Raw genomic sequence first — 22,701 nt, forward strand, 5'->3', positions numbered from 1 at the left:
AAAAAAAAAACCCAACTCTAAAATTAGGTGTGGTGGTACATGCCTGTTATCCCAGCACTCAGGAGGCTGAGGCAGTGGGATCCTCACAAGTTCAAGAATAGCCTGGCTTAGATAATGAGTTCAAAGCCAGCCTGAACTAAATGAGCTCCTCAAAATAAATACACAAATATGTATATACATAAATTTCTACGGAGTAAAAATACCTTATTTATTTTGAATTTCTGCTGTGCTTCTATTGCCATATCTTCATTGAATCCTTGCATTAATTTTTCCCGAGAAAAACAAGGCAAATCTTGACAAAGCTTCACAAGCACAAAATCTCTTAATTTCACATAACTTTTAGATGGGTCTTCAGCTGAAAAGATAAAGCAGAGTAATATTTCTCATACTCAACATAACTGCCATTTATAATCTCAATAAACATGCTAACTTAAAAGCAAATATTTTAAATAGAGAATAGCATATGCAAAAGTTACAGTGTGAAAGTATTACTTCTTAGAACTCAAATAGGACTATTATCTTTGCCAAATAAAATTATAGGTATACTCCTTTTACAGACATTTATACATGATGTGATCAAAATATACTATGAATGTTCAAATTAAAGCACATTTATAAGGGCTGGCCAAATAGCTCAGCTCAGCACATTAAAGTGCCTGCAAGCAGACATAGGCGCTGGCCCCACTCCCATGGTGTGTTGAACCAGCGATTGAGTGCGCCTGTAATCCCAGCACTTGGGAGGCTGCAAAAAGGAGAATCACTATGAGTCTGATCTAGCAGTGAGACTGAACACCTGTAGACCCTTCCCTAAAATACGGGGGGAGGGGGGGAAGCACATTTATTACAGTAAAACACACACATCCCCCTCAAGATACCGTCCCGCCCACTTCAAGTACATTTATCACACCATTCTTGCCACTTTCTAAGGCCATACTGGAAGTCTTACGTGAGTGCCTTCATGAGGTGTAATAAAAAATATGGTGAAATTTTTTTAAAAAAGTGAATGTTGGTGCTGAGTGCTATCCAACCAAAAGGCCCATTCCAAAAAACATGGCTGTCCTCATCGTCACCAGACCAGACCCTATGCCACTTCTGGCTCTTCCCTAAAATCAAAATAATCATTAAAGGTAAAACATCTTGAATCAATTCAGGACAGCTAAAGACATCCACATAAAAGAATAATGATGGGGTAAGTATGTTCAAAGAAAGGGGAAGTATTTTGAGGGGCATTAATGGCAATTTCTCCTTTATGGTAATACATTTAAAAAAAATTTTAAACATCTTTGGCTAAAATATTTGTGAAATAAGAGCTATTCATCTAAACTTTCTGACTGATACATCGCCATATGCATCTTAGTTTTAACTATGGTTAGTTAACGGTATTAGGTATTTGGCAAATGAGAAGGGGACCAAGAGATACAGGAAAGGGGGAGAATGTGGGCATGAAATTATGATCTATTAAGAATGATGAAATAAAAAATAAAATGAAATGATGGAAATACAAACCTCCACACAGAAAATAGAGTAAATAAAAGATTGTATATACAACTTGTCACCCTATCATTTTCTTCAATCTTTCCTAATAAACATAACCACTCTATTATACAAGTCATCCAGAAAACTGAATGAAGGACATTGATTCCTTTTACATGCTTACACCAGTATTGTCAACTACTAAAATAACCTCTTTACCAATACTCCCCTGCCTTACAAAATGTAAAGTGGACTCTTAATATTCCCCCAAATTAAAACTATTCAAGCATTTCAGCATAACCACAATGAGAAATCAAAAAGGAACAGAAGATATATTTGAGGGGAAAGAGCAGTCAAATTTTACTGAACTTAATGAAAAACAAAATACCCAGGAAACTCCACAAACTTTAACTTGAGAAAACATAAATAAGTCCACATCCAAACATATCCCAGTCAAACCATCAGAAGCCAGAGACAAACTGAAAATTGTGAAAGCAAGAGAGTAATGACTCTGCAGAGACCCAGGAAGCCAGAAGTCAGTGGGATAATATATTCAGAGTACTAATAGGAAATACCAAACTTCAAAGTGTCAACCAAGATAGTTATCTGTCAAGCAAAATTATTCTTCAAAGTGAAAGCAAAATAAAGACATTCCCAGAAAAGTAAAGACAGGACAAAATACATTGTTAGCACGCCTGTTTTATAAGAATTAGTAGAATCCAGGCAGGTGGTGTATCCCTGCAATCCCAGCATTTTAGGAAGCTGAGGCAGGATTATGAATTCCAGTCCAACCTAGGTAACTTCTCAATTTAGTAAGACTTCTCAACAACAACAAAAAAAGAAAAGAAATAAAGAAAAGAAAAAGAAAAAAAGAAACGCTTCCCAACATATGCTGAGGTCAGAATTACCCTGACACTATGGACTTAGTGCAAAAATTGCACATTACTAATGAATGCAGGTGTGTATGTCTTCAATTTAAAAAATCAACAAATTTGCCAGGTGTGGTGGCACACATCTATAATCCCAGCACTCAGGAGGCTGAAGCAGGAGGATAGCACAGAGTTCAAAGCCAGCCTGGGCTATATAGTGAGCTCAAGGCCAGCCTGAATTTGCAAGATTGTCTCAAAACAAAATCAGCAAACTAAATTCAGCAATGCATAATATAAAATGAATCATAAGTAGGACCAAATACAAGAAATGCACGTTTGGTTTAACATACCAAAAATTCAATTAATGTAACACACCATATTAATAGAATAAGAGAGAAAAACTTTTTGATCATTTCAATAGACGTAGAAAAGAATACCTGACAAAATTCAACACCAAGTCATCATTAATATGCAGCACTTGATATGATTTGTTGTCTGGAATTTATATGCTAAAAGCTTGGTCCCCAGTAGGGTGGTGAGGTAGTAGAAGCTTTAAGAGATGGGGCCTAAAGAAAATCATTAAGTGATGTGGGAAACACCATGAGGGGGCATTAACACAGGTATTATGGGACTGAATTAGTTCTTCCAACAACTGGTTATTAAAATGAAGCCCAGAGCTGGCGAGATAGCTCCATCCCTGGGACTGCATGCTGTGCTGGTCTCGAAAACAGAGCATGCCATGACAGCCCTAAAACCAGGTGTGGTAGTGCATGCCTGTAATCCCAGCACCGGAGAAGCTGAGAGACGAAGATCACTATGAGTCTGAACTGCATAGCAGTCTGAACAGGGTAGTAAAACCATATATGTGTATAAAAAAGCCTAGCACCAACTCCTAATCCCGGTTCCACATTTGGTGATCACTACTTTTACTGGTATTTCTGCCACTGTGATGTCAATGAGTATGAGCCCTTATCAGGACTGAGCAGATTCAGGGCAATGTTCTTGAACTCTGGAACCATCAGCTAAATATTCTTTTTGTTATAAAAACCTAGTTTCCAGCATTTTGTTATAGCAACATAAAATAAACTAAGCCACCTGGCAATAAAAGGACATTTCTCAAGTGGAAAATGGGCATACAAAAAAAAAAGTATAGCTAACAAAATGGTGAAAGAGTACTTTCCTCCTGAAAGCAAGGCAGAGATGTCTGCCTCACCATTTCTTTTCCTTTATTTTTTTATTCTTACAGCACTGGAGATTAAACTCAGGACTTTGCACTTGCCAGGCAAGCACTTATGCCACTGAGCTATCTCCCTGGCCCTGCCTCACCGTTTCTAATCAGCATTGTTTTAGAGAATTTCTGTAATTAAAATATCTGATTGGGGGGCCAGGGAGATGGCTCAGTAGAATAAGCACTTCCCTGGCAAGCGCAAAGGCCTGAGTTCAATCCCCAGTTCTGCCAAAAAAAAAAAAAAAAACAAAAAAAAAACAACCACCAAACATGATTGAAAAGTTTTGTTTGTTTTTATACTTTGTACAGGGTCTCACTACACAGCTTGAACTATAGTGATCCTCCTATTTTCAGTCTCCCCAGACCTGGGATTACAGGTGTGCACCACCGTGTCCGGTCTCAGTGGCTGGCTCAGCATGCCTAGGGGCAGGGTCGGTGCAACATGAGGTACTAGGAATTGAATCCCAGCCCTGTGCTTGCCAAAGCAGGCATTTAGTCCACTGAACTATCTGAAAAGTATTTTTATCTTCATGGATAACATCATCTGTATGTAGAAAATCCTAACCAACAACCTACAACTAATAAGTATAGAAAAATCAATATATAAAAACTGTATTTCTATATGCTATATTAAAACAATCTAAAAATAAAATTAAAATATTCACAAAAGAGTAAAATGTCCATAGGTTTAACTACAAGAATCGCACACTAAAAACTGCCACTCTTGTGACAGAAAGGTGTGTAGACACCTGTGTGCACATGCTGGGAATTGAAGACAGGCCCTGTGCACACTAAGCACCCTCAGCCCCTTTCAGACACATTTTCAAAGCTCTAAATAAAAGGATATTTCATGTGAATGGATTATTCAATATTATTATTATTATTATTATTATTATTATTATTATTATTATATGTATTTGGCACAGGGTCTCACTAGGCAGCTCAGACTCATAGTGATCCTCCTGTTTTCAGCCTCCCCAGCCCTGGATTACAGGCATGCGCCATCACACCTGGTCTCGGTGCTGGCTCCATGCACTCAGGGTCAGGACCAGCCTGCCAGATGGTGCTGGGGATTGAACTCCAGTCCTTACACTTGCCTAAGCAGGCGCTTAGTCTGCTGAGCTATCTTCCCAGCCCTTTCAACATTATTAAGATGGTTATTTTCTTCAAGTTGATTTAGATTTGGTGCAATCCTTATGAAAACTCTAAAGTATTTATTTACTTTTTTGCAGAAACTAATGAGCTGACTCTAATATTTATGGAAATGTGAAGGACTGTATGTAACCAAAGCAATTTAAAAACAACAAAGTCAGAGGACTCCCTATTTCCAAACAAAATATAAAATTCAAGGCACTTTTGCTGAAAGAGCCTCTATGTACTGAAAGAAAGGAGAAAGGCCACAAAGGCTGGACAGTACAGAAGCAAGGAGACCAATGCATAGCTCCAGGCTGAAAGGCAGTCAACTAAGGAAAGGATTAAGAAGAAAGTGAAATGGGGCTGCAATGACCCAAAATGAAGATATCTGCAGTCTCAGACAAAGACAGAGATGATGCCAACAAAAATGCAAAGATATAAAGGGCTCACCAACACTGAAAACACACTTGGTGGCACAGCCAACCAGAAAGGTCACACAACTGCATCTGGACAGGACATAGTTTTGAAGGTGAGAACAAAAAAATTGAGAAAAGAAAGCAAAAGAGCATTACGTGAAATTGCACTTAGCTGAGAAAACAGAAGCCGAGGCCAACCTTGCAGGGATGGTGATTATCCAGAAGTAACATCAGACTTGCCAAGAAAAAAAGACAGGAAAGCAAAGGATGAGATGTTGTCCCTAAAGAGGATTCAGTCCCTCTGCCTAAGTAAGTATAGAAAGAGCTACAAGGGAACAGCTGTCAAGACCACTGTTGTGGTCTTGTCCACCATGTACCCTGGGCTTGCCCACTCTGTGCCCTGGTAGCACTGCAACAACTCTTTACAGCTAGGAAGCCAACTGGGGTCACTTCTTTATCTTGGAAGAGAAGTTGATTGGGGAAAGGTGGGAGAAGGCTGAGATGAAAAGAGGTGTAGAGCATTTCATCAACCATTTGGGTGTTTGTGGGGCTGATTGTTTGGTTGGTTTTTACTATTTTTAAAATTCAGGCTGCTTGTGTACCTATTCAAAGTGGGATGCCCAGCAAGCATGGTAAGAAGAATTTCCATGTATCAAATACATTGCACAAGGTGCAGTTAAGTTTGCAATATCGAGCCCCAGGATGTGGTGCTTGGTTCTTTACAGAGAGAGGAATACACTCTCTGAGAGACACTGTATGGCTGTGTCTCTCAGGCTCATTCCCAGAGTCCACTCTGATGGAGTCTTCCATCTCTGCCCTTCCCTGTACTATTCTCACCCATAGGGTCACTGCTCATTTTTAACCCTACCCATCAGTACTGTAAGAGACTTCTATTTATTCTGCAGCATCTAGACAAAATATACTCCATATTTGTATACTTGGCAGTTGAACATTCACATAACTCAGAATATAACAAAATTTTCTACACTCTTGTATACTTAGTTACGTGGGAGGCTGAGGCAGAAGAATCACAGTCTCATGGCAGCCTGGACAACTTAGCAAGACTTTGTTTCAAAATAAAAAATAACAATAGTTGGGAGTATAGCTTAGTATAAAGCCCTGGGTTCCATCCCCACTATCACAAAAATACCAGCTCCATCATTCTGGCGTATACTACTCCAGAATCATAGTGTGATTCTAGCATAATGATAAATTAAATTAGATCATTAGAATGTGGAGTTGAGCCTACATAATCATGGTCCTCTGACTTTCAACAAATGTTATCAAGGCAATTCAACATAAATGTAGACACCTGAAGAGTATACACAATAATTAAGCTAAAATTGTACCAAAGACCTCAATGGAGACTGGGTGTGGGGATCTAGAGGTAGACTAGATATAGCCATATGGAATCTTTCTACAGTGATATAAATAGTCTGAAACAGGATGATAGTGGTTGTAAATGACTAAAACTTACTGAACTGTTCACACTTTGTTAGTGAATTTTATGATATCATACCTCAAAAAAATTGTTTAAAAACTCTTAAGCTCATCTTAAGAGATGAACAGCACCTCTTACTTTTTTAAATTTTTATTCTTTTCCTTAGTGCTGCATGTTGAATCCAGGGCCTTGTGCATGCAAAGCAAGCGCTCTACAAGTGAACTATGCCTCCAGCTCTGAAAAAAATAAAAATTTTAGAAGTACTAATAGATGAAGCATGGGCAAGGTGGTGCACACCTGTAATCACAGCACAGGAGAGGCTGAAGCAGGAGGATGGGGAATCTAAGGTGAGCCTGAGCTATGTAGTGAGCTCCTATCTCAAAAGAACAAGATTTGTATACTGGTTTGGGGAAAAGAATTACACTGTTAATTTTGATTTTAAATGAAATTTAAAATAAAACTCTAGTAAGGACTCAACTTGTAAGTATATATACCCTCAAAAATGAATTACAGTGAGAAAACCTAAAAACTCATGCTATATGCTAAAATGTTCACATAGCTGGGTGTAGTGATCCATGCCTATAATCCCAGAACTAGGGAGGCTGAGGCAAGAGGATCACTGTAAGTTTGAGGCCACCCTGGGCTACGTAGTGAGTTCAAGGGAAGGAAACCTGGTCTACACAGAGACCCTATCTTAATCAATCATTCAATTAAATTAAAAATCATGCAAAAAAATTTCTAATTAGTTTTAATATACACTTAAATTACAGAATGAGTATTTTTTGTTTGCAGCTTAATTTTAGGTCATGTCACCACTCAATCCTTAAAGGACTTTTAAAAGTGTCAGCTAGAAAATGAACTTAAATTGATTTGGCACCTAATAATTTTTTATGTCCTTCAATTCCCTTATTTCTGTGTTACAAAGATAAGCAATGTATTCAAATGATGACATTTTCTTGAATGTAAGGATATCCAAGATCAAAGCAGTTCTTTTTGCAAATTAAATAATCACCTAGGGGGCTGGCAAGATAGTTCAGCGGACTAAGTACCTTCTCTGGCAAGCACAGAGAGTGGGGTTCCATCCCTGGTCCTACATGCTATGCCAGTCCTGCACCAGAGGCATGGTGAGCCAGCAATCGAGTCCAGGCATGGTGGTACATGCCTGTAACTCCATTGCTGGGGAGACTGAAAACAGGAGGATCACTATGTGGCCAAGTTGCCTACTCAGGCCCTGTACTAAACACATAAGTGTGTGTGTGGGGGGGAATAATCTAATAACCTAAATGCTTTTCTATCATTTCAAAAGCTTCTCCATATTAATGAACTACATTCCACAGAAAAAACCATACACTAAAAGGAAATGACAGTACAAATCACCTTTGTATAAAAATTTCCATATAATATTCTTTAATACTACATAACATATCCTAGCACAATACAATCAGCTCACAGCACATTACTGATAGATTAATAATACTGATATATACATATTTATCAGCCCAGGATCCATTTTTATCGCCAAATGAAATCCCTTCAGAATCTTAAGATGAACAAATTATTGGTTCTATCTAGGAGGTTATATACTGAGATTCTTTTTTTTAAATGTATTTAGTACAGGTTTTAGAGGGTATACAGGGTGTCACTACATATATTGGACTCATAGTGATTAGTAATCCCAAGCACTGAAATTATAGGCGCATGCCACCATGCTCAGTCTTAGTGAGATGTTTTTAAATGCTATACATTTTAAGAGACATCTGCAAAAAGAAAACAATATTTTAAAAGGAACTGTGTCCATATCTTACCTTAAAATTGAGTCCTAAACCAGAAATTAACAGTAGCAATTACATCACAAACATCCACTGGAAGTAAAATATAACCTAGGCCACCAATGGCGAGTTTTGATTATTACTGTCTTTATGTCAAGTAAACAAAAGGCCTACTGAGTATTAATAGGCTGGATTGCAAAGGGAGATCCAAAGCCTGCTAAAGTTCTGGTTAAAAAGTACACAAGATAATAGAAAAATAGGCAACTAAAATGACTAAAGTATGCAAACTCTTTTTTGTGTTTTTTTGTTTCATTTTGTTTTTGCTTTTTAAAGACCAAGTATGGAAGTCTAGAATTATCTCAATGAGAATGCTGATAAGGCATTTTTAGTATTCTATAATGTTAAGAAATGTTAATGCTGAAAATAAAGGCTGATACCCCATAGTCAAATTCAGAAGTCCTTTAGCATGCTTAGCTTTGCTTTTTAAAGACTTCATTTTCTAATGAAAAACAGCAATGAATAAAGGCTACTATTACTGATGACTCTTCACTGAGATTTAAGAAATAAAATTCTTTATCTGATAATTGGTGCTAAGTATCAAGGACTTTATTGGCGGGAGTAGACAGAAGAAAGTAGTTAAGAGGCTTCAGAGAAACAGCCCCCGCTGGCACATTACCCACTAGAGTAGACAAAGACTACTTGTGTGAATTCCAGATTATAATCACTGAAAATGTTCCTTCATATAGCCCTAAATCCAAGCTCTAGAACTAAATAGAAGCTAAACAACTTTAAATTTCAGATAAAAGTGATATAATTTGTGCTACTGAAATTGTTTCCATAATTTTACAAGTCACTAAACTTAAGTATTAAACAATTTATAACTTTTGATACAAATTAGGTTTGATATAAATTATCTTTTGTTTCCAGTTCATTTAACAGGAGCAGGACAACAGATGAAAAGATAATTTAATTCTATAAATGTGGAACTCCCTTTAAAAAACATGTTGGGTTGGGACTATGGCTCACTGTCAGAACACTTGCCTAGTATAGATGAAGCCCTGGTTTCAACTGTCACCACTGTAAAAACAGCATGCTTTTCTTCTAGTTTACTGATCTATAGGACTGAGTCACTCTTCTGGAACAACTTTATTTACTTGGGACAAGAAAACCACTACTATAGAAAAAAGGGAGCAACTAACAGCGTGCCTACTGGGCTGCTAGTCCTATATTCAGTAATTATTTTGGTGTCTTTAAATAAACAAAATTCTGAAATGGCATTTTTAAACAAGTTGACATTTTAGTGAATGTTAAACTTAGTTTTATTTTTTATTTTTTTGGTGGAACTGGGGATTGAACTCAGTCCCTTGCGCTGGCCAGGGAAGCACTTATTCCACTGAGCCATCTCTCCAGCCCCTAAACTTAGTTTTAAAAACTAAGTATTCCACAATATGTTAACCATTGTTAATATCCTATTATCTTGTTTTGAACTTCTGTATCATCACTTCAGTTTTTTTTCTCTTAAATAAAAATGAACCTAAAAAAAAAAACAAAACCAAGTATTCAAACTTGTAAAATAAATTTTACATAAGTACCATGCAATGACCAATTACACCACTGGAGTTCGTAGAATAAATTTTAATACCTAATTTGGATGTAAATATCTGGTACAGGTTGAGAGACCTTTATCTGAAGGGTTGTTATGATGCGAGGATTGAACTTTGAGCTCCCAAATAAGATCTATGCTCTACCTCTCAGCTACAACCACAGACCAACTCTCACCTGCAATGCTTTGAACCATAACTGTTTCAGATTTCTAAGTTTTCAGGATTTGGGGATATTTGCATAGATTTTCCCAGTTGAGCATATGTAATCTAAAAATTAAAATGACTTCAGAAATCAAAACTTTTTTAAGTGTTACATTGGTACTCAAAAAATTCTGGTTTACAGATGCTCAACCTCTCTAGTATTTTTCATGGGAAAAGAGAGGTAACTTCCAGTTTAATCAGAAACTTCTTAAGCAATAATTTGACAGCAGCACAGCAACAGCCTGGAAAGTATGAAGTCCTGAGTTCAATTCCTGGTACCAAAATCCCCTACAATTTTGTTATTCAAAAGAAAATACCAACATAATGTTCCTTAGGCCTCTTTGTTCTTTAGTAGGTCACATGTTAAAATACTATCATCTGGTATATGTCTGTAATGCCAGCCCTCTGGGAGACTAAAGCAACAGAATCACAAGTTCAAATTCAGGCTGAGTAACTTAGTGAGATCCCATCTGAAAAAATTTTTAAAAAAAGGTATCAGGCAAAGGTGCTGGGTTCAATCCCCAAAATCACAAGACAGACAAGACATGACACGACACAAGACAAATCATCTGTAACTCCATCTAAACTCTGAACCCTCTTCTTTTTTAAAAGGTAGAGTTTCTTTTCTTCAAAGTGTTCATTTCATCATATTACTTCTGTGGCTAATTCATATTAAAAGATGTTCATCCCCCCAAAAAAAACAGGCCTACATTGCACCTTATCTGCTACTGCTATGAAGGCATGCATTTGAAGAATATAAACTACAGCTTAAGATATGTGTATTCTATTCAGCAACTATTTACCTTTTTTGTAAAGGTACAAAAATTCTGTTCCTAATGAAAAACAATGAGCACCCTCTAAATGATATATGTAACTGTCAAACTAAGTTATACCATAGTCTCAATTGTTTATGCCTGACCAAGATTTCCCCATATATATTCATTTCATGATCTTCAATTGTGTAATTAAGTACTTTACAGTTAGGGATGTAATCCAATTCCTACAGAAATTTATGATCAGGGGCTGGGGAGATAGCTCAGTAGAATAAATGCTTGCCTGGCAAGTGCAAGGGCCTGAGTTCCATCCCCGGTTCCACCAAAAAATAAATAAATTTGTGATCTAAAAATGCAGCCTTTTAAGCCAGGCATAGTGGCGCATGCCTGTTATTCCAGCACTTACGGAGGGTGAGGCAGGAAAATCACTGTGAGTTCAAAGCCAGCCTGGGGCTACACAGTGAGGTCAAGGCCAGCCGGAACTACATACTGAGTCCTTTCTCCAAAAATATATATCCTTAAGCAATATTTGGACAGTCCCTAAAAAGAGCACCCAAGAATGCTGTTTAAAATAAAAGCTATTTTTGGAAACAAAAAAATAAAAAAAAAAAAAACAACAGGAAGACATTATTAGAAGTTCTTTCAGTAACACTGAATTATACACACCTGTAATATCAAGAACTGAAGGAGATGCAATGTAGTATCTATGAACTGTTTCAAGAAGTTGTGCACCATGGCCCTGACCTTGAAATGGAGTCAGTATCAGCATCTGGCTGTAGTAAAGAAATTTTTAAAATTAAAACTTTACAACACCCTGGCCAATTAAAAAATTGTAAATCAAAAAAAATTACTGCTAATCACTCTAGTATTGTGGATAATTTAAAGTTTGTAATTTTTAGAATCCAAAAATTATCAAGATACTCAAAATTGGTTTACTCTTCCACAGTTTCAAAAGGAACAATGAAATAAATCAGTACATAGTCAATGAATAATGGAGATTTTTTTAAACAAATCAACACCATAATAACAAGTATTGGAAACTTCAGCAGTTCCTTCTTCTGAAATAAAAGACAAGGCACGTGTTATACTGCCAATTACCTTACACGTGGCCGGGTTTTGTCTGGGTACACATAGTAATTATAGACTGTCATGTAGCCTACGGTTGCAAAGAGCGTAGCTCCATCCTTATTATACTTCTCAAATCTGCAGATAAAACAGAAAGCCAAGCAGGTCAATTACAGTCGCGCTCCCATGCAGTGTCCATTTTCTTTTCCATTCTCTGACTGAATTTTCAGTGTCAGCAAGCTACTCTGTGAGGGCCCAATGGGTACACCTGCTATGTTCTGAATGTACAATTCACTTAATTGGTGTGCAGCAACTTGGATAAATCAGACCTCTTTACATCACTTCAGTGCACTTGCCTATTATAAAGATGAATAGGTGGCAAGTAAAAGAAAACACAGCAAAGCTCATTTTACTGTTTAAGCCTACATTCAAGGCCCTAACGGACAACAGCATTGAATTCAGCTCTATTCTCAAGGTCTCCGAAAGCATAATGAAGGAAAACTCAAGCCTCATAAACAATAGTTTTTCTTTCCTGGGAAAAATATCATTATACTGTCCCAATAATTGGGCTGCCACAATTAAAATGCTGGCTTTGTGAAGGTAATAAGGTCTACTGTTGCTTTAGAACTGTACTTACACTAGAAAGTAGTGCCATCTTTCATCATCCACGTCAATAAAGCTAGCAGTTTCAATAAACCACATCAAAAAGGTCTGAAGCCTTTCATGATATTCTCGAAAGCCTCTACATGTCATGTCAGCCTAGGGAAAAAGCCAGGAGAAGTCAGGTGAAACTCATCACAGAGGTAAGTGAAAGTCTGCAGAACACAAAACTATCCTGTGGGAAAATGTTTAGAAGTCTCGGACTAAATGTGTACACACACACACACACACACACACACACACACACAGATGTTTTTAATGCCAATAAAACACTTGTTTCCTAAAGCTACACTAAATCACTAAAAAACCAACAAAATTGCACACATGTTTCAGACACATGGAGTGATTTTACCCAAGGAATATTTAGATTTATCTTTACCTTGTATATCTGAAAAGTAAAATTTTCTCCTGTTGGACTGAGAACTGAGTATGTATGGAGTAGCGTTCCAAACGGCTTGAAATCAACTTCTTTTTCCAACAAAGAAAGAAAGTCATTGGTGTTTGTGCAAAATCCAGGTGGAATGATTTGTCTGATTTTGCCCTCCACATCATCTGCCTAAGGAATGGAACATAAAAGACATAAAAAATGAGTAACAAATTTGGCTATTGAGAATGTTTGATTTTCTGAAAAAATAAAACTTCAGCTCACAAACTGAAGAACTAAACAGTGAATCAGAGAAGGATTAGTTTCATGTATACCAACTACTGTCACACAAATCTGAGATGAGCATAACATAACAATAAATTAGAAGAGACAGGTAGCCTATCATATGCAACAATGGCAGTGCCATAAAATTTCTAACATCCTGTACAAAATGCTAACTACAACCCTTCATGACAATCTGAAATGGCCAAAATAAAAGGCTGCTTATTATTTTATATGTGTCAAACACAGCATATTATCTAGGACATGAAAATATCACTAGCAATAGTGAAGTAAGGTTACAGCCTGACCAAATGAATGGCAACTTCATAGTCAACAAATAGACAGCAACTCCCTCATATGTCAAATTAGGATGGTAATTTTTAAAATATCCCCACTTAGGAAATATACAAATTATATGAATGGATATATTATTCACTCATCTCTATAATGTGACATAATTTTTATAGACCTGGATTTGTGGTACTACAAAAGAGACAAGACTGGACAACAAAATTAAACTCAGAGATTAAAATTACCCTCATTAAACAACCTCAATGAATGTTAAAACTATCAGCTGAGCAGACTTCATAATCCTTTTCAAAACCCCAAAAGACCACTTGATTGAATACATTTACTACTTCTCTTTAACCATGAATATTTGATGAAGTCTTACAATAAAGTATTACTGCTTCTCACCAGGCAATAAAACTTAATGAATTGGTCTCAACTTAACAAAACCTTATCCCTCAATACAGTCCCTAAAAGCCTGACATTACATTCAACAAAATGAGCTTGCATTCTATTCAAACTTTTTCCTGAACAATAAAGCCAGGTTTTTACTTAATGGAGTTTGCCGTGAGTTCAGCTGTAATGTTTGTATTGTATCTATTTCCACAAGGACTGACACAAGAACACTTTGTGTTAACTTACTAAGCAGCTCTTTCATACCGTTTACATGCATGATGGGTATTAGTTCTAAACCAAGACCCTTGCTACTTAGCATTCAAAACAGGGAAATTAAGATGCTTAGGACAAAATACACTACAAAAGGCTAATACAACATGCTACTAATTCCTGTCCTTTCAACCATCTTTTAACTAAGTAGAAGCAATGCACCTGCAGATGAATAGCACTTATTATCATTCAGTTACATTTTCAGATACAGAACCAAGGATGGAGTTTATCACAAACAAGTTTTACTTTCAATGCTCTGGTACCACCAACATTTATATATAACTTGTTTATAGCTACAAAAATAAGAGCTATTACTTAAAATATAGTTCTTTAACATTCTGCCCAACAATTTATTTCTAGTATGTACATTAATCCTTGAAACCATTCACCCTCAAGATCAAATAAATTGCACTCAATAGAACCATTTTTTATTTTTAAAATCTGTACTACTTGATAAATGTTTTTCCCTGATACTATCTAATGTGAAGAGATCATCAGAAGTATACTGTCAATAACTACATGAGTAAATTATTGTTAAGGAAAGCTGTAAAATGTTTGTTAACAATTTAAATCTGAAGTAATTAATCCATAAAATAGTATAATAATAATTTAGGTTTTAAAAATTCAAGAAAAACTTTTAAATAAAGGTTTATAATCTATTCAAGTTTAAAGACCACGTCAAGATATATGTGTGTGTGTGTGTATATATATCACACACACACACATATATATACACACACATATATACACACATATATACACACACACACACACACATATATATACACACACATATATACACACACATACATAATTTTAATGGTTAATAATTGTCCTTATGTCCTCTCTTTTAAATAAGGCACTGAAAAGCATGCATAATTCACTTAACCTATCGTGCAACATATCTAATTTATATGTTTTTAGAAACTATAAACTTCAATGGCAGGTCTAGTGAAAGGCAAAGCTCCCCCAAAGGTCTGCTCAATAAAGTTGGAAGAGAATACAAACTTTGAGTCTTTAAAAGATACTTACTCATTATAACATATATCTTCAAATAAAATATTTTTCTCAGGGCAAGTCTATACTTAATTTATACACGGGGGAAAAAAGGCTAAGTTTAGGGCCAGTGAGATAGCTCAGCAGACTAAGTGCTTGCTTAGGCAAGTGCATGGGCCAGGGTTCGATCCCTGGCACCACATGCTGTGCCAGCCCCACTCCCCAGGCACACTGAGTCAGCGATGGGAGTCTGGGTGTGATGATGCATGCCTGTAATCCCAGCACTAGGGAGGCTGAAAACACAAGGACCACTATGAGTCCAAGCTGCGTAGTGAGACCATGCACAAAAAAAAAAAAGGCAGAAAAAAAGCTAAGTTTAAAAGCAAGGAAAACACACACACACACACACACACACACACACGTATATATGTAAATATTCACAGATACAAATGTGCCTTATTTACCTAAAATGTAACAACTAGTTTTTCAAACCTAAAATTTAAAACTTTGGTCCACGGGGGGAAAAAATTACATTTATCTATTAAATGGATTTTGCTTTAAATATCTATCTGTCTGTCTGTCTGTGTCTCTATCTATCTATCTATCTATCTATCTATCTCTCTATCTCTCTATCTCTCTATCTCTCTATCTCTCTATCTTAGCTTTCTAAAATATGTTTGACATGCCTGGCTGGACTTTTACTTGTTTTTGTGGTATTAGTGTCTGAACCCAGGGCCTCTGCACTAAGCTACACATCCTCAACCATTTTTAGAATTTGAGACTGTGGCTAAATGGCTGAAGTGCCCAGGTTGAGTTTGAAATTATAATCCCTCTGCCTTGGCATCCCAAAGTGCTGGGATAGCAGACATGTACCACCATACTTAACACATTTTAAAAATGTGAAGCAGGAGACAGGAGGGATAAATCTCTGGCAGAGTACTTGTCTAGTATATATGTGTGAGGTCCTGGGTTCAATATCAGCACTGCATTAAAGACAGACCCTAAAGCAAGTATTTTTCTTAATTCCCTTTTCCCCATCAAAAACACTCAGTAGAATGGGAAATGGGCATGATGACCAACTGTTTTGGTTTTTTGGCTATTTTAGGATGGAAGCGTGTCATTCTACAAAATCTGCACTTCTATAGAGGTTTTATGTAGGCAAGTGCTTTCTAACACTATATTTAAAATGGTCTGGGATGTTGCTCAGCTCAGCACAAGGCCCAAAAGGTACAGTTCCTGGTACCAGAAAAGGAAAGAAAAAAATTATAATCATAATGCTTTTAGAAAGGAAATTGTAAGAATTGTTTTATTTATTTTTTTTTTTGGCGGAACCGGGGATTGAACTCAAGACCCTTGCGCTTGCCAGGGAAGCGCTTATTCCACTGAGCCATCTCCCTGGCCCCCTGTTTTAATTTTTAAGACTTTGCAATTGCAACTTAAATGTATACTGCTGCTAGACAATTTCTCACCCCCAAATTGCTCTTATCTAGACACCTGTTCTCATCTTTTATTTTCTACAGTCTTAATATATTTGTGGGAAGTATCTCAAAACTTCCAATGAAAAGTACAGCAAAAGCAAAGTTGGTAATTATTAGCAAGTATAATACTGCTTTGAACATACGCTTTTATATAAAGCATATGAAGTCACAAAATATGTATTTTATGTATCCCGGTATTTTATTAATGTATTTTCATACCTATACACATCAACAGTCCTGTTTGTAATCAATAAAGTTTCTAAATCTTAAAAAAAATAAAATGTATGTTTCATTTCAGTTAAATTTAAAGCATTCATTTTTCATATCAGCTTACTGGTGTGGATAATAAAATCATCATATACAAAAATCCAATCTAATCATTTTTAATTGAATGCAAAGTTAAAAATGAACTAAAGCTTTCTAGGTAACAGTCTAGATTTATTTGTGAAAATCCTTGAAAAATTCCTTATCTTCAGGAACATTAGTCTAAACTTAAAATACAGAAAAATTAAGAAATTAAATGGAATAAATGAATTTAGACTTCAACCTAGTTATTTTAATAAAGACAACATTCCTTACAATTTTTTTTAACATTTTATGACTTAATTTTTTTAAAGGAAAGCATAAAATGAACCATTCTAGTTATAGTACTTTACAGTAAGTGGGTCATGATGAAATGTTTTAGATTGCATACGCTCTCAATAGTCATTTCAAGTACCAGTATTCTATGCTTGTTACACATGAAGATGTTCCTATGGAGCAATTTTTGCTTCTCCTCATCACCGCATGAAGCAATGTGTCTGAAAATAACTATAATGTTATAAATATTTACACCTGTATTTGAGTGTCTAGGCTTCTTTAGTGGTTTATAGTGAGTTTTTGAAGTTGCAACTAAAGGCATGTTAAGTAAGTAGAACATGCTGTTCTGTTCTTCGTTAAAATAGCATAAGAGTCTTACATTATTGTAAATCTAAGAATACCCTAGATATGCTACCAAAAGAAAGCAAACATGTTCTATATCGATTTTGCTCAATTTCATATTCTCTGATAATATTTGAATGTAGACATCTGAAAACTGACACAGAAATTTAAAATATCAATTTTTTAATTTCTCTATCAAACATTACTTTTCCTTTTCTCAAGATTAAATGTTTTGTAAATAAGTAGGACTTTCCTATAAAGAAGGTAAAGATTCCAGATTTTTTTTGGGGGGGGTGAGAGTACTGGGGAATAAATCTAGTGCTTTCACACAAAGCTGTATGCCCAACCCATTTTCAATGCTAAAGACTCATTAAATTCCCCATTCTCAATTTGAACTTGCCATCCTCTTGCCTTAGCATGCTAGATCACTGGGATTACAGGTGTGCACGACCACACCTAGTTACAGAAAACTTTTCAATCTTACAGTACTATCAAATTCAACCCATATTAGTGGAAGACAAGGACACAATAGCTGAAATTCACAAATATAAACCCACCTATATATTTCCATTTTCTCTATCAAACCTTTCTTACAAATGCTAGCAATCAGCAAGACTGAACAATTTCAGTTAGTTACATATCCCTTCACCAAAAAAAGTAAAATAAAAAAAAATAAATAAAATCACCCCCAAGACAGAGGATATTAATAAAAGCGAAAGTCAGGAACAACCAAAGGTGAACAAATCATCAGTGTCTGAATAAGCAAAATTGTTGTATTTGTAAAATTCAAGAGAGATTTTACAGGTATCTCAAATAAGGATTTCAGATGTAACTGGAGTACTTAGCTGGGAAACAAAAAGTAATGAATGATCACAGGTGAATGTAATGGTAAAAAGTATAATAAAAAGATCAACTTAAAAAACCTTTTATTTGTTTGGTACAGGATCTGACTATGCAGCTCAGACTCATAGTGATCCTCCTGTCTCAGCCTCCCCAGCACTGAAATTACAGGCATGTACCACCATGCCTGGCTTCGGTGGGCAGTACAGTGTGCCTGGAATTCTAGGGCTTGCACAGCATGTGGTACCATGGATCGAACCCAGGTCCTTGTATTTGCCAGGCAGGCACTTAAGACTGCTGAGCTAACTTCCCAACCTACAAATTAACTTTTAAAGGTATATTTTTCATACTCAAAAAAATGCTATACATTATGACTTGCAAAGTTTCAAACAATATAACTGTCTCAAACCTAATAACATCCAAAACAAATTTCTTGATTTTTCCCCCCTCTTAAATATATATCTCACATCTTTTATATATCAGGTAATACTACTATTACTGCTTAGGCAATGGAGTTCTTGTTTCCCTCATCATCATGCCCAATTTAACATCCATCATGCCCTACTGGTTCTATCTCCAAATAATCTCAAACTGACAACTAAATCTAGTGTCTCCTCCACACTACAATATTCTGGTCTCCTTTCTTTCACTCTTGTCCCCTGCAGTGTGGTCTCTGCAAAGCAGCCATAGGAAATACCTTCTTTTAAATGTTAAATTGTATCATTCTCTACCTACTTAAAATCTCTAAAGGCTACTAACTACTCTTATCTCTTACAAATACTTTATCACAGCATAGAAGACTCTATGCCATTGAGCTTTGTCAACCCCTTCAATCATCACAGCAAAATACTCCTCCATAATACTATCTAAATTTAACTTGCTTATTTACTTGTTTATTGACTTGCTGTACACTTAAACTTAAAATATGGTAAGAGCATAACTTGGTCTGGGCCATTCTATTCCTGGCACAAAAGCACTATGGAATGAACACTCTCCTGCAAACTGAGATGGAAGAAGCAAGCTCATGACCTCTAAAGGATCCCTTCCAATACACAGAGAAAAAAATCTTTGCTTGAACGAAGTCACCCTACAGAAGTACCCCTACACTGTACAAGATTGATTCCTTACATCTAACATAGTATTTCAAATGAAAAAAACCTGCTTTTCAGGAATAGAACAATTAAAAGTCAATGTAAATACCTAGGTACTTTCATGGTGCACAGTATTTCAAAGATTTATGAAAATCTAAGTCAACAGGTCCTTTGGAAGAAATTAATTTAGCACTATCAGCTTCAGCTTAACTAAACAAAACCAAAAACCTCAAACAGTGAATTTCTTACAGCACAAAGAAAAGCTCTACCTGCATTTTTTAGAAGAATGTACAGGTGGAAGTCAGATGCGCCAGCAACATGTCTATGATCTGAGCACTTGAGAGGCGAAGGCAGGAGGACTGCCATTAAGTTTGAGGCTAGGCTGGGTCTATATAGTGAGTTCAAAGCCAACCTAAATTACATAGCAAGACATGCTATCTTTTTCAAAGAGGAAAAAATGTGTGTGTGTGTGTTTTAATTGGGCTTGGGTCTGGAGAACTTAAGCTAATAAGAAAATCTGATTACGGAAAAGGTTCATTTTAATAAATCTTTGTTAGATACTACTTTATGTCTTTTCAAGTAACCTATTACCACAACTATTATACAATACTATTCAGAATCACTTTTGTATCTGCACATTTTGGAAGTTCATCAGCTATCTTCATGTTTTGTCAGTCCAAGCGAGACTTTGCAGTTTTGACTCTCAAAGCCCTCATGCATCACTGGGTCACATCATGAAGATGGTACTATCAGACATAGAGCAGCCTCCATAGATCCACCCAGAGCCCTTTACTTAGCTTGTGCTTTATGATGACGCTCCATGAATATCAACACTTTGCTGACAGTTTATCTCCTAATTTTGGTATCTTCAGCAATCTAAATGAGCTAAAAATTTCTCAAATCAAATCCTGGATCCTTTCAGCTTAACAGTTCTCTCAATTTACCTCTTTTCTATATGCATGTAGAAACCAGACCAAACTTTCAATACTCTGCCTGAACCCGGAGTCAAATACCAGAGCTCAGTGCTTACAAATTCTTCATTCCTCAGAACTGCAGAACGTAATTCAGCTAGATTTTCCGCCATTATATAACAAGGCTCTCTTTTTCTCGTTTCCAAACACATGGTCTTCATCTTCTTCTGAACCTTCAGAGAAGCCTTTTTTATTTTACTTTATTTTTTTTTATTTTAGAGAAGGGCCTACAGGGTGTTCAGGGTCTCACTACTAGATTGGACTCGTAGTGATCTGCCTGTTTACAGCCTCCCAAGAGCTAGGATTACAGGAGCGCGCCACCACACCCAGTCTAAATTGCCATCTCAGCACACCTCAGGGGCGGGGCCAGCATGGCAGGCCTGGGGATTGAACCCCTGGCTCCTGCACCATCAGCTGAGCGATCAGGCTGGCCCTCAGAGATGTCTTTAAAGTTCATCACTCTACCCAAAATCATGTTTATGGTAATTTATTCTCTAAGGTAACATAGGTTTTCTTTCTTATACTTCTAACTTTATTCTAAGCCTCGCCCAGTGATGCATTTGACATCCATATTTCTACCTACAGTCTATTCAAGTTAATATATATTTGTCCAAAAGCCTCTATTCACTTGGAAAGTTTCTTCTATATTTTTAATTATTACAGCAGCACTCCACTTCCCAGTACAAAACTCTCATTACTTCCCTGTACCTGCTATAGCAAAGTTCCACAAACATGTTAGCTTACAACAGACATTTATTCTCTGTCTGGAGGCAAGGTCTAAAATCTGTATTACTGAGCCATTATTGAAGAGCCATACTCCCTCTAGATAACAAAGCCATTCCTTACCTCTTTCAGCTTCTCAATGGCTAAGCATCCTTCGCCTCGTGACCACATCACTCTGCCTTTCTGGGAACACTACACTGTCCTCTTCTGTTATCACATCTCCTTTTGCCTTCCTCTCTTTCATAAGGACACAGATGGTTGCATTTAGGCCTCACCCAGATATTTCCCAACTCACATTAGCAAAAAAAAAATTCTCTTCTTTCCCCATATAAGGCAACATCCACAAGTTCTATAGATTAGGACATGGCTATCTTTGGGGTAGGGAGTATTATTAAGCCTACCACAGAAGTATACACTTTATTTTTTTTTTTAAACTATTTTATTTATTTATTTATTTTTTTAAACATTTCATTTATTTATTTATTTAGTGTGTGTGGCCAGCTCAGCCCACCAGGGGGCAGGGCTGGCTGGCATGTGGTGCTGGGGGATTGAACCGTGGTCCCTGCTTAGTTTTGCTTGTTCTAAGTAGGTGCTTTAGACCACTGAGCCATCTCACCAGCCCGAAGTATACACTTTAATATCTTTCTTTACCTTCACCTCCTTTTGGAAACATTATTTCAAACAGTATTTTGTTTTATTGAGAAAGGGTCTTTTTTTGGTGGTACAAGGGATCGAACTCAGGACAGGCAAGCACTCATTCCATTGAGCTCTCTCCTCAACTCTGGAGATAGGATCTTGCTATGTACTTCAGACTGGTCTTGAACTCACAGCAGTCCTCCCACTTTAGCCTCCCAAGTACTGGAATCACACGTATTCAACAGTTTTATAATTAATTACCTTGATTATCTATATTCATAAAGGAATATAAGCAAAACTTGTGAGATTAGAAATGCAGTGAGAAATTAGATTCTATACGAAAGCTAAAGAAAATTTAGCTATTTTCATTTATTTGTAATTTGTAGGAAAAAAATGTGAATTTTCACATTTATATTAAATTAAATTTTGTCTTTATATTAAAGACAAAAGTTGGACCAGGAAAGGCAGGACACAACTTTAATCCAACGCTGTCAAGAGGCTGAGGCAGGAGGACTGCAAGGTGAAATACAAGGTCAGTGTGAATCAGTTAGCCAATAATCTGTTTCAAAATTCAAAAAATAAAAGGATTGGTGGCATAGCTTAATGGCAGAGTATCCCTGGGTTTAATCCCTAGTACCACACACACACACACATACACACACACAAAAAGTGATTTTTACAGAGAAGATCCACCTAGGAAACAAAGAAGCTAAGGATCACAATCACAGGGTTAACTGAAATGACAGGAAGATAAGTATCTCAATGACTAACAACTATGTGATTTCTAAAACTACTATATCAGTCTCTTCTTC

At 36.4% G+C, this 22,701-nt stretch overlaps 1 protein-coding gene across 1 annotated transcript in view; it reads right to left on the bottom strand.

The window, feature by feature from the left end:
• Positions 1–22,701, bottom strand: part of Hat1 (histone acetyltransferase 1) — a 62,010-nt gene that overhangs the window by 7,698 nt on the left and 31,611 nt on the right. Inside the window, exons 5-9 of the mRNA XM_012515477.2 lie at positions 13,013–13,189; positions 12,611–12,732; positions 12,007–12,111; positions 11,575–11,681; positions 204–355 (exon numbers count right to left, since the gene is read on the bottom strand). Of these exons, the coding sequence (XP_012370931.2) occupies positions 204–355; positions 11,575–11,681; positions 12,007–12,111; positions 12,611–12,732; positions 13,013–13,189 (663 nt within the window). The remainder of the gene's footprint in view (positions 1–203; positions 356–11,574; positions 11,682–12,006; positions 12,112–12,610; positions 12,733–13,012; positions 13,190–22,701) is intronic.

The sequence above is a fragment of the Octodon degus genome, unplaced genomic scaffold (assembly GCF_000260255.1).
Source record: "Octodon degus isolate 3935 unplaced genomic scaffold, OctDeg1.0 scaffold00065, whole genome shotgun sequence".
NCBI lineage: Eukaryota > Metazoa > Chordata > Mammalia > Rodentia > Octodontidae > Octodon > Octodon degus.